Genomic DNA, 13200 nt, shown 5'->3' on the forward strand with positions numbered 1-13200 from the left:
TACCAAAATCATCCTAATGCATGACATTATGTAAAACATTATATGTACGTATGTTTGTTTAGTTTGTTAGTTAATTACGAATTATAGGTTAATACCATTTTGACTATAGTTGATCCGTAGGTACTTATATACGGATATTTAGTGTTTTTTTTTTTTTTTTTTTTTGAGTTTGTTAGCCCTCAAACCCATCTATACAACTTAATATAGTTCACACATACTTAATAAACATATACAATTAATTGTGATTATAAATGCATTCGATCACTCACAAAGCTCAAGCATTTAGATAATTAGATGTCATCCATACATTATTTATAATTACATTTAACTTTAAAAACGATGTTCATCCATGACAATTTTGATCATCCGATTTGATAATATTTTAGCATCAATGATAACATACAATTTGAAGTTACCATATACATGTTTACTTCATTTCATTTGCTAGTCGACATAAATATCACTTGTATCGGAATATATAATACACACATATCATAAAATTAAGAAATCTACTGACGAAATTAAGTTGCTTACGAAACTTAAGTGATGTACCATTTGTTTATATGTCCCAAGAATGATATGTGTCAAATCTTGGTTGGTATATCATATCCAATCAGTTCGCGTATGGCCGACTAATTAATTCAGTTATGGGGACCATATATTATAAATAACTTTGACCCATCAACTTCTCCTATTTTGTCGATACGTACTCCAGATGATTATTGGATTGTTCAACATAAACATTTAAAAATTTACCATATAATTAATAAGTAAAACTGTATACTCATCGTATGATAGGTGTATAAACACTCATCATATATATATGAAGAGTATACATTGATACTTGTCGCATGCTACTTTGATTTTTTAGTCAGTGTATAGCTAGTGAGTATTTATACCGAATTGGTGATCAGTATATATAAACGCTCCCTTATTATTTTACTTACATTTGTGTTGATTTTTAAAAAGGGCAACTGTTCAAGCTCATATTTCTCTAACTTATCTAGAAGCGTATATATGATTTAATCGCTTAATAAAATAAATTATCATATACAAAGTATATGTTTTCTAAGTTTGTCATATTAGTCATGGGAAGTGATATCCCACAATAAAAATTAGTCATCCACAACAATCATTGCTTTACACAGTTGTACACTGTGCAGCAGAATATATACATCTATTGTGAATGGCTAACTCTTATTGTGGGGATATCACTTCCCATTAGTCATACATTTGATTAGGGCATTACCGTGACTGTGCTCAAAAGTTTGCAGTATCAAATTCATATATATTTTTGTGCAAGAAAGCCAAGATATGCTAGTTTATTTCGGTTTAATTCACAAGTGCTTGATTGAAAATTACTAATTTGCCGTTAAAAAAAATGTATGTTTGTTCAAAATTTTGTCATACTAAATATCTATTTTTGGAAAATATGACAAGTAAAAACAATTAAAAATAAATAAATAAGAAGACAATAGGGTTGTTGACCAATTGGTAATGTCTTTGATCATAAGAGGATTTACCTGAATTCGATCCTGAGAGGATCCATCTGAGTTCGAGTCTCATCTCACACATTTGTGATGTGGATTAACATAGAGTTTTTCGATAGACTTGAGTTTTATCTCAAACATGCGTGTAACTTTGGAATATGAGCGAGATAAAATGTCGTTCTACAAAAAAATCAAAAACTAATAAAACAAATCAATTTAAATTATGAAATGCCAAGCGTCAATTGATTTTCATTTTCAAATAAAACACACCCATTACATTAATTACGTTTACATCAACCTATTTCATTTGACGCCACCACCATCACCGACACCATCACTATCGGTTTTTGCCACCATCAGACCGCCCTCAGCTCGCTACCACCACCGACGTCTTGCGCGCGCGTGGATGGTGCAGTGCGGTGCAGTCCTAGCTAGTATGCAATATTATTAACTTATGAATTTGATTTCTACTAATACGTTTTCAATATTAAAACCAGCATTCCAAACACACCCCAAATATTTTGAGTTGAAAGCGCATGGACGATTGTCGTAGATGAGTATATAATAAGACATAAAACTTTTAATACCATAGTTTATGCATGTATGCGGGCCTGATGGTTGATGTGATTTATCAAGAGGCATATGAAGTATCTTTTCAGTATTTAGTTATTTAAGTCGACACATTTTCTTGGTACTCTGACATGTGGTAATTGCTCGAAGGCCAACTTGTGCCGGACGCTTCTACTGTTTCTCTATATATAGAATTCGTAGCTAGATCAAAGAGTATAAAAATGTATAAATTCGTAGCGTGATCCATTACCTAATAATCTCTACCGGATCACTCGACCCGAACTTTTTGGATATCGGGTTTCTTCATCAGGTCCGAACTTGATTTGAAATGCGCTTCCTTTTACCACGAACTTGTTTAATTAGATAATTTATAGTCGAATCCATATAGTTGGTTAAAATCAAATATGATGAATAAGATATGCAAATGTACGTGTGCATGGGGTATTGTGGACCTCAAAATGTTGACAAATAAAAAGAAAAGAAAAAAGGAGACAGAAGTTGTCTTGATGCAAGTTGCAACACGCCAACGAGGACCCCGAACAACAGAACGGAGCCAGGGGTTTTTAAGACTTCACAGGTGCACCAATCTGCTGCTCTGGACACTATCTGATCTACATATTTATACTCTTACTCTCATGCTATTTCACTATAACCTTTAATCACCAATCTCGATCCAATCACTTATGCAATCTTATGGATATAAACAACCCAAAAGAACACTACGGACGTGCTTGTTTTTATATACTTTTTTGTGTTTATATGTAGACATTTGTATCTATACTTTTAAAAAAATTGATATCTGTACCACAAAACTTAATATAATTACCAAATAGTACAATTATTAAATCATATTATACAAGTCAGTAAAATACGTTTGTGGTAAATAAATAAAAAGTTATGGTATAAATATCACCACTATATTTAAAAGTTGAGGGATTGCTTCCAAGAACCATTCAATCATTTTGCAAAGGAGCGATGATCTGGTCACGGTTTACAAAAATAAAGGATTGTTTAATTAATGGAAAATGTTTTGTTTAATATAAAACTTGTATCCCTCTTTCACCTTTATAAAATTTGATTTCGCATGTATTGTTTTAGAACAAATCCTTAAGAGGCATCAAGGTAATTCTTGACAGGGGTAAGCAAAAACCGAACCGAAAAACCGAAAACGGAAAAAAACGACAAAACAGAACCGTTAAAACCAAACAAAACCGATTGGATTGGTTTTCGTTTTCTAAAAACCGAATGAATTGGTTCGGATTTTGGTTTCATTTGTAAAAAAACCGATCAAAAATCAAACCGAACCAAACAAAATATTTTTTAATTTACTTTATATTTCTAACATATAATATAGATATATTTGATACTTCTAGTTAGAAGTTTTGTTAATATATATTAATTTTCTCTTTTTAGTGTAAAAATCATTATAAAGTTTATGTTTAAATGAAAATACACAACAAAATAATTTGCTTTATAAACAGTTATACCGATTTTAACATCTGTATATTTTAGTTTCTATATCATATTTCTTCCTTAATAAATAAAAGTTAAAATTAAAACATAATAAACACAAAAAAAAAAAGAAAAACAAGGAAAAAACAGAAACAAAATCCAAAACCGATCCAAACCGAACCGGAAAACCGACAAACTGAACTGAATAAAAACCGACTCCGGTTTTAGTTTTCTAAAAATCGAATGGATCGGTTCGGATTTTGGTTTTATGAAAAACCAACCCAAACCGACTTATGTTCACCCTTAATTCTTATCAACCCAAAAAAATCCTCTTTTATTTCCTCATCAAGCCCAGTGATGACCTGTTGTGTAGGCAACCCATCTATAATGGGCCCATTATATGGGGTGCTAAATTCCATTTCAAAGACTTACATGTAGATTACATGTAGTTCTCGTAAATTCTACGTCACAAATAATGATCAAACTAAAACAAATTAATGGTTTTCTTTTTCTCAAAATTTTTTATTTGAGTATTAATCTCAAATTATATTGAAAAAAAATATAAAATATATACTCAGAATTTTAATCTGAAAAGTATGTATAGAATCTAATTTTTTTTCCATCGAAAATTAATCTTATTTTCTCAATATGTAATTTTATCTAATACTATCTTATAAAGTATTTTGCTTTTCTTTTAAAGAAAATATAATTTATTTAAAATACCCCTATTTTTTATTCACTAATTTAAACATCTATACCTAATAAACCTATAATAATTTTAAATCTCAGTTACTCATTTTTTTATTTCCTCAAATCCTAACCACTTATTTTTTTCCTGTCCTCAAAACCGTATATCAATAAATTATAAAAATTGTATAGGTGTTCTTAAAATTTCATACTCTTTCATTAGACATGTCATTCGATATACTTTCGACGAATTTTTAAATCCGAGGGTGGAGCCAATACGGCTAAGACATTTGGCTATCATACTTTATGACTTGACCTATTACCCCCACCGTCTCACCGTCGCAACGTGCGGGCACTATTTCTCGTTTTCTTTAAAATAAAACAGATACTAGACGGGTGAACTAATAAAGTCTTTATGCACAATAAAATCAAATCTTTTGTGACTAGGTTTATTGTTATGGAAATATATACATAAACATAAAATAAAAACTAATTTTTTAAATAGTCATATGGGTAAATCAACCCAATACATACTAACATATGGGTTCATCCAACCAATTTTACAAAGTATAATTTGTATACTATAGATATAGATAAATGTGTATCTAGTGATTTACACCAAATATGATTTGAGCTCTAATATCATTGTTGTGATTATATTAACTATTAATCTAAATTTTTATTGAAAAAATAAAAAAATATATATTACTCTTAATTTTATTCTAAAAAGTATTTATAAAAATTAAATTTTATTCTCTCAAAAATTAATCTTATTTTCTCAATATCTAATTTTATGGGGAAAAAACCATAAAAAGATAATATATTTACACAAATTTCCTATTAAAGATAATCTATTTTGTTTTCGTCTATTTAAAGGACCCTATTTCCAAAAATTTCCTAATAAAGGGTATCTCATTAGTTTTTGACAGGCGACGCCCGTTAAATGCCACGTCGCCGATATCACGTCATCAGATCTGTAAATGCTTATTTCGTGACTTCTCCAAACGAGTGATTCCAGAAAAGAAGATGAACAACGACGGCCAGAAAAATCTGTTTGCATAATACAACCCGCCAAAAAATTCAATTACACGCCGGATATTTTCAAAGTCCGATTTCCTTCAAGTTTATTCGAATTAGAACCGATAATGGTACCAAAAAAAATTCTAAATCGAATCGCGAACAATCCCTCAGCAAGAATATTTAGATCCAAAGCTCGCCGAAAAATTAAAAATCGCTACACCTCCTTCGTTTTTCCGAATTAGGACTCGAAACCACCACTAAAATACTCAGAAATCAATTCTGCACAAACCCTGACTTACATAAATCGATTATGACACTCGCCGGAAAATGTGTCAAGTCACCGGAAAATTCAACCAACATAAAATCTCAACAGATCAGAAAAATAAACACATCATTCTGCTCAGAATCTCTCCACGAAGAAAACCTGGTGAAATTCAATTGAATATGATGCAGAAAACTACGGAATTGAAGAAGTTGTTCAAAATGATGAAGACACTTTTTCATCCGTTTTCTTCTTCTTTTTTTTTTTCTTTTGTTTTTATAATAAAAGTGAACAGTAAATAAAAAGGAATCTATCACGTGAATTCTACCGTAGCTTCGAGAAACAAAAATGATGACTTTATAATTTGGTACTTAACGGACATCGTCTGTCAAAAACTAACGAGATACCATTTATTAGAATTTTTTTGGAAATAGGGTTCTTTTAATTATACGAAAACAAAATAGGTTACCTTTAATAGGAAATTTGTGTAAATAGGTTACCTTTTTATGGATTTTTCCGTAATTTTATAATCTTAATTTGCAAAATAAAAGTTTGATAAACAATCAATCCAAAAAGAGCAATAAGACGGGTAAACTAATAAAGGCTTTATGCACAATAAAATCATATATTAAATCTTTTGTGACTAGGTTTATGGCTATAGAGACATGTACATAGACATAAAAATAAAAATTAATTTATGTAATAGTCACATGGGTAAATTAACCCAACACGTACTAACGTATTGGTTCATCCAACCAATTTTACAAAGTATAATTCGTATACAGTATATAAATTGTTTATATATTAGTGATTTATATCAAACATGATGATTTGAGGTCTAATATTACTGTTGTGATTTTATTAACTACATATACTAGTTTGTATCGAAAACGAATGTTCATCGTTTATAAAACTTTTATTTTTTATTTGATAAATTGAAAACGTTGCAAATGTACATAGATTAAACTTTTTTTTTTTTTTTAATTTTGGTTTAGTTCTTCTATGTCAAGTATCTCACATAAGTTTTATTTACAAATCTAAATCTAAATAATGGATATAAGAAAATTAACCAATTCTATTCATATCTACCAATAAATTAAAACAGGATTAACATATTCTTAAAACGACACGTGACGTAATCCTTGATCGATATGTGTCTTTTTAATTTATTTATTTTATTAAATTAGCTTTTTTAATTATAAATAGATTCAAATTCCTTATTAGACTTATAATTAAACTCTAACTCTTGACTTATTAATAACATATTCAATTTCCTTATTAAAATTATAATTCAACTCTAACTCTTGACTTATTAATAATACAAAAGACATAATAACCTTATTCGATTGATCGTTTTTCCATTAATAAATTGTCATTTTCTTCCATAATTATTCAACTCTTATTATTTATATTACTTATAATAATTTATTAACATGAAGACTTAAATATTTTAAGTTTACGATCTGAAATTACAAGGCTATTTGCCGTCATCCACTATGTTTACAAGTTCCGTTTTTTATGTGATTCTAAAAATTTAAGGTAAATATAAACTCTAAATTAACATATATTATATTTATCATTATCGTTTTTATTATAATTTAGTTTCGATCAGTAGTTTACTTTAACCATAATTTATTTCATACCAGTGAATGATATATGAGACATATTCGAATTTCTTTTTGATACAATTTATATAATTACCTTACATCGTATGGGTATTAGAACTGGTTGCTAAATATAAGATGATATACATATACCCTCCATATAATTATGATTTTATTAAGGCAATTTGATACAGATATTTATTTATATCTATAACTAAGAGTGAATATGAAAAATCCTATTTAACACATTTATTTAGATGATAAATACGATTTATTTCTTACTTGTAATTTTATCAAATATCTGTATTTTTCTCCCGACAAGTAAACTATTGATTATTAAAGTAAACTTGTATTTATCTTTTTGGAATATTTAAATTTATTATATATTTAATATGTATTTATAGTTAAGTTATTTAATCTTTTTATATTTAATGTAGATAATTTGTAGTTGTGGCTTAAGTCTTTGAGTGATCATATTTTACCTTTTAGTTATTAAATAAAATTTCAATCTCGAATTCAATAATATATTTATTTTTAGGAAATTAACTATGTCAATTTATGTTTAATGTATTAAAATTAAACTTATGTTAATGGTTTATGTTTATTTATGAAATATATTTTATATACATAACTTCTTGATTTTATTTGTTGTTACATAGCTGCATTATTTAGACATCATAAAAAAAATAAGTTTATTGAGTAATAACAATAAATATTTATCTATAATATAACCATCTTTAATAAGTAAATTTACAAGTTAGTATATTGTTATTACAATATTGTACACTTTGTACTTCAAATTTGGAATATACATTTTTTTATTTTTAACATATTTTTATGACATTGATTATTCATCATGGGACGAATTAGTTTAATCTAGTATTAGATATATATGACATGAGAATTTAAAAAGATGTATTATCTACTCGATCTATTATTCTCTACCTTTTTCTCTAAGGTATAAGTGTACAAGAGTCTATCTATCTATAATACATAATAAAGTGACAATTTTAATTTTAAAAATAAAATCTCAATTAAGGAATTGAAGTTCTTAAAATATCACTTTCTTTTATTCATTAACTAGATTTTAGACCTAGATGTTCATACATTTAACTTATAAAAACTTATAATTTTGAACGTTTACGGTTCTAAGTGTTATAATCAGAGGTTCGTTACTGTCATTATTAGCTGAGGCATATTGATGGAATTGTTTGTCGTAGTCATTCCACAAGGCACATGCTACACTAATTTCTTTATTATAGAATTTTTGAAACCAATTGTACTCATAATTTGATATTATTATTAAAGATATTTAGAAATTAAAATATAAATATACTTGTGATCTTGTACTTGACATTCAAGCATATGTATTTGATCATGATGCGGGCTCATAACACGAATATGTTTACTTTCAATCACATGTCCTATGATATTTAGATAACAATTAGGATTGTTTTCATATTCTTTGATAACAATTAGGATTATTGATTTGAGTGACAATTGAAACTTTAAAAACTTAAATATAAATACATTTTGTAACTTTTTAAAAAAATCTCCTCAAGTTGATGTTAAAAATATATATAAATTAAATATTGAGGGCTAAAAAGTGTAAATTATTGATGAAAAACAAAAAATGTAAATTAACAAAACTTTTTCTACAAATTAATACAAAAACTAATATAATAATATATTTGGATAATAATTATTAGAGTTTTTAATTTATAACTAATCTAAATGATGACATAAGTGAGAGTTAATTTGATAAAATTGAGTTATTTGATTGGTTAATAAGTCATTAGTTCAACTGTCTTAAGGATTCTTGATTTGAGTGACAATTGAAACTTTAAAAAATTAAAATATAAATACCTTTTGTAACTTTTTAAAAAAATCTCCTCAAGTTGATGCTAAAAATAAATATAAATTAAGTATTGAAAGCTAAAAAGTGTAAATTATTGATGAAAAATAAAAAATTGTAAATTAAAGAGATTTTTTCTACGAATTAATATAAATACTAATATAATTATATATTTGGATAATGATTATTAGAATTTTTAATTTATAACTAATTTAAATGATGACATAGTCGAGAGTGAGCGATTTGATTGGTTAATAAGTCATTAGTTCAAATTTCTTATAGTATATATAAGATAAGATTTAAATATTTTCAACTAATATACCTATAATACCATTAATGAAATAATTTACTATATAAATCCTCAATCTGTATAATAACTACACTATCTCCTTTAACTAGTTTTACATTCACCACTCATTGCTGCCCCCACCACGCGTCACCACCGCCGCCGCCCGCCCGTTGTCATCGTCACTCGTCGTCGCCGCCATTACCATCACACCCGCCGATACATTGTATGAACATATGACTCAGTTTAAAAAAAAGGAATTACCTCAAACATGGACGTGTAACTAAATTCCATCACCCGCAAATCACTTGTAAGCATGGTGGTGTTAAGTGGCCTAGTTTCGACAGTCCATCATAAAGGGGGATTCGTCAACAAAAATTCCGAACCTATCAGGGTTTATTGTCTTAATTAAAGCAAACTTTTATTTCCTTTCCATCAATATTGTTTTCCCTTTGTATTCTTATTAGGGTTAAAATATTAAATTAAGTAATTAATAGATCTTTAATTAATGAAGTGACTCAAACATGTGTAAATTTGTCCGTATTAGTAATAATATTAACTCTCTTTTTCTCTCTATAAAGTGAGGTGCAAGATTTTTAAGTATATATGCATTGAGTACATTACATACATACATATTACTTACTCATCTCTCTCTGGTGTTTATTAGTAGTTGCATTATGCAAAGAAAACAAGAAAACACACATCGTATATTCTTCAAACCACACTGATATATATCATGGGTCCAATATTGTTGTACTCTACATAAATTTAGAGCTTTTTCATGTGAAGACACGATCCGGATCTGCCGCTCCTTCTCCTTTCACAATATTGCCATCTCCCTTTCACACAAACACACTTTTCTTTCTCTCATTATCTTTAAGAGAGAGAAGAAGGGGTTGTGGGAGCTAGTTAGCTAGCCTTATCTTTTTGTTTTTTTGATAGAGTTAGAATAAAAGTTTTAATTATTACAAAGAAAAAAATTAATATGGAAGAACAATATGGGATAACGGATCTAACTCATTATATGAATGGAAGAACTATCTTTAGTAGTACTAGTATCCAACATCCACCACCTCAAGCTCATGATCTACACTATGAGATGGTGATGTTGGGTGCTAGTGGTTGTACCGGTGGCGGTGGCGGTGGCGGTGGCGTTTTGTTTCGATCTGATTCGAACACGGGTGGTTCCACGACTGCTAGTCTTAGCGTTGGTGGTGGCGGCGGCGGCGGTGGGTTAGAGATGGAAATCGGTGGTGGTGGTTTAGAAATGGAAATTGGTGGTGGTTGTGGTGCAAATGGTAGGTGGCCAAGGCAAGAAACTCTTACCCTTTTAGAAGTTAGATCAAGGCTTGATTCTAAGTTCAAAGAAGCTAATCAGAAAGGCCCCTTGTGGGATGAAGTTTCTAGGTCTCTTTTATCATCTCGTTCTTAATTATATAATTTTGCTTATATCTATTTAATATTGTTCTTCATCTTCATTCATCAACTTCTCTTTTAGTCTCTTTATCTCTTTCTTGCAAGCTTTTTTATAAATCTTGAAAAAATTTGCCGATCAAAGACTTGTTATCATTGTTAAGATAAAAATGAATTTCTAACATAGATTTGGATCTATGTGTAGTAAAAAACTAGCTCATTAGCTATAAAAAGCTAAATCATCATAAAAACTATTGTCTTTTCTTTCTATTTATATGTTTTGTATCCAACGTAATCATTTATATATCCATATCACTATTTGCTTCCTTTTAGCTTTAGTATTTTTGTGAAGTTTGCTAGCTTACTGTTTTTTTTTTTTATTTATTTAATGAAAACTTATAATATATGCCAAATTTTGGACACACTTCACACACTTGTTGCAGTTAAACTCAACATATACTAATAAAAAGCTTACAAGAATTCAACTTTAATAATAAAGACTCCAATTTGGTTTAATAGTATGCTCAGACCAAGAAACCACATGAAACTTGTACTCCTTAGCAAAGATCACTATCACTTCAGTCTTTTCTCCCTTTTCTTGTCATTAAGTTTTCTGATATCACCCAATGACTACTACTGAAAAATACTTTATTTACTTTTGTTTTTTCTTTTTGTATTTTTTCAGGATTATGTCTGAGGAACATGGGTATCAAAGAACTGGGAAAAAATGTAGAGAAAAGTTTGAGAATTTGTACAAGTATTACAAGAAAACTAAAGAAGGGAAAGCAGGAAGACAAGATGGGAAGCATTATCGATTTTTTCGACAACTTGAAGCTCTCTACGGCGAAACTAGTACTAGTAATATTAATCATAACCCTCCTCCCTCTTTTTCAAATGCTCATAATCTTAATGGTGAAACTAGTGCTTTTCAATCTCATTTGCACCCAAATAATAGTTATAACCAAGAACCATTTAAACCTGTAGTCCCTTCAAGGCTATGTGATAGTCCTAGCCTTTCCAACAATTCTTCGGCTTTTGACAATTCTTCATCGGATTATAGTAATCCGAACGAGTTCATGGAAAATGGAGATTGTGTCAATAGGAGTAATAAAAGGACATTGGGGAAAGGAGGGTGGAAGAGAAAGATTAAGGAGTTTATTGATGCACAAATGAAGAAGATTATGGAGAAACAAGAGGAATGGATGGAGAAAATGATGAGGTCTATTGAACAAAAAGAACAAGAAAGGCTTTTAAGAGAGGAACAATGGAGGAAAGAAGAGGCGGCTAGGTTCGAGAAAGAACACAAGTTTTGGGCCAACGAACGAGCTTGGATGGAGTCTAGAGATGCCGCTTTGATGGACGCTTTGCATAAATTGAACGAAAAAGAGTTGGATCATCATCATCATAAGTCTTCTTCTCCAAATAATGATCAAATTAATAATGTACCTCATCATAACAATAATGGAAAGATGGACACTACTGTTAATCTTTCGAGTTGGGGTGAAAACGAGATCACACGACTAATCCAACTACGAACGAGTATGGAAACAAGATTCGAGCAAGGTGGATGTATGGAAGAGTATTTGTGGGAAGAAGTTGCATCTAAAATGACATCTTTTGGTTATGAAAGAAATAGTGTAACATGCAAGGCTAAATGGGATAGCATAAATGAGTTTTTAATGAGAACCAAGAAGAGAAAAGAGAACACAAGAAGTTCAAATTCATCATACACTTATCACTATAACAATGAATCATCACTTCCTCACATATTTCATCATCAGGGGGGAATCTATCGACAACAACCCAACGAACGACTAATTGCGCCGAATGATCAACAAAACGACGGTACTTATCGGTTTCTTATGGGTGATCCTCAGAACATGTGGGATGGGTATGGCATGAAGGTAAGCAAGGGTGATAATCACTAGTTAATTAGGTTATATTTGTTAAGGGTGTGGGTAGGAAAGGTGGTTATTGACTATTTAATTTTAGTCTCTGGGAATTAAGTTGATATTTAACCAAATTTCGTTTGGAAATTAGTTGTGTGAATAAGGTGAAATTTGACTACGTTTATTAATTAATGATTTATTATTAAATATTTAAATAGTAAGGAATTGATACATGATCAGCTAAACTTTTGTTACCTAGTAAATCTAAAGTCCATCTCATCCTTATAAATAATACTGTTTCTAGCTTGCTTCTATTCTCTAAGAAGCAATCTTTGATGCCAGTATAGAGATATATGTATATATATATATATATTGTATTACTATTACTATTTACTATTAAGGTTAATTCATATATATGTGATGGATGAACTGATGGTATGTTTGGATTGTATTAATTTAGTCGGCTTAGTATAGATTTAATAAGAAAATATAAATAAAGTACCATGCACCATATATGGAATTTGTTGTATCTCGCATTTATTATCTGATTTGATGATTTCTGTCCAATTATCTTTCTTTCTTAAAATTAATACTTGGCCGGGGAACACAAGGAAATTAAAGGGCCGGGGAATTGATTATACAAACTTATAATATAGCATGAGCAAGACACAA

At 29.4% G+C, this 13200-nt stretch overlaps 1 protein-coding gene across 1 annotated transcript; it reads left to right on the forward strand.

Annotated features, from left to right (window-relative positions):
* Positions 1-9900: 9900 nt before the first annotated feature.
* LOC122584864 (trihelix transcription factor PTL-like) lies at positions 9901-12753 on the forward strand. Its single transcript, XM_043756939.1, has 2 exons — positions 9901-10633; positions 11325-12753. The coding sequence occupies exons 1-2, from the start codon at positions 10212-10214 to the stop codon at positions 12565-12567; spliced, it is 1665 nt and encodes a 554-aa protein (XP_043612874.1). The 5' UTR covers positions 9901-10211; the 3' UTR covers positions 12568-12753.
* Positions 12754-13200: the final 447 nt, after the last annotated feature.

Source organism: Erigeron canadensis, chromosome 1 (assembly GCF_010389155.1).
Source record: "Erigeron canadensis isolate Cc75 chromosome 1, C_canadensis_v1, whole genome shotgun sequence".
NCBI classification, from domain to species: domain Eukaryota; kingdom Viridiplantae; phylum Streptophyta; class Magnoliopsida; order Asterales; family Asteraceae; genus Erigeron; species Erigeron canadensis.

Coding starts and splice junctions, on each gene's coding strand:
- LOC122584864 (XM_043756939.1), top strand. CDS start 10,212: ATGGAAGAACAATATGGGATAACGGATCTAACTCATTATATGAATGGA. Junction 10,634..11,324: donor TTGTGGGATGAAGTTTCTAG/GTCTCTTTTATC, acceptor GTATTTTTTCAG/GATTATGTCTGAGGAACATG.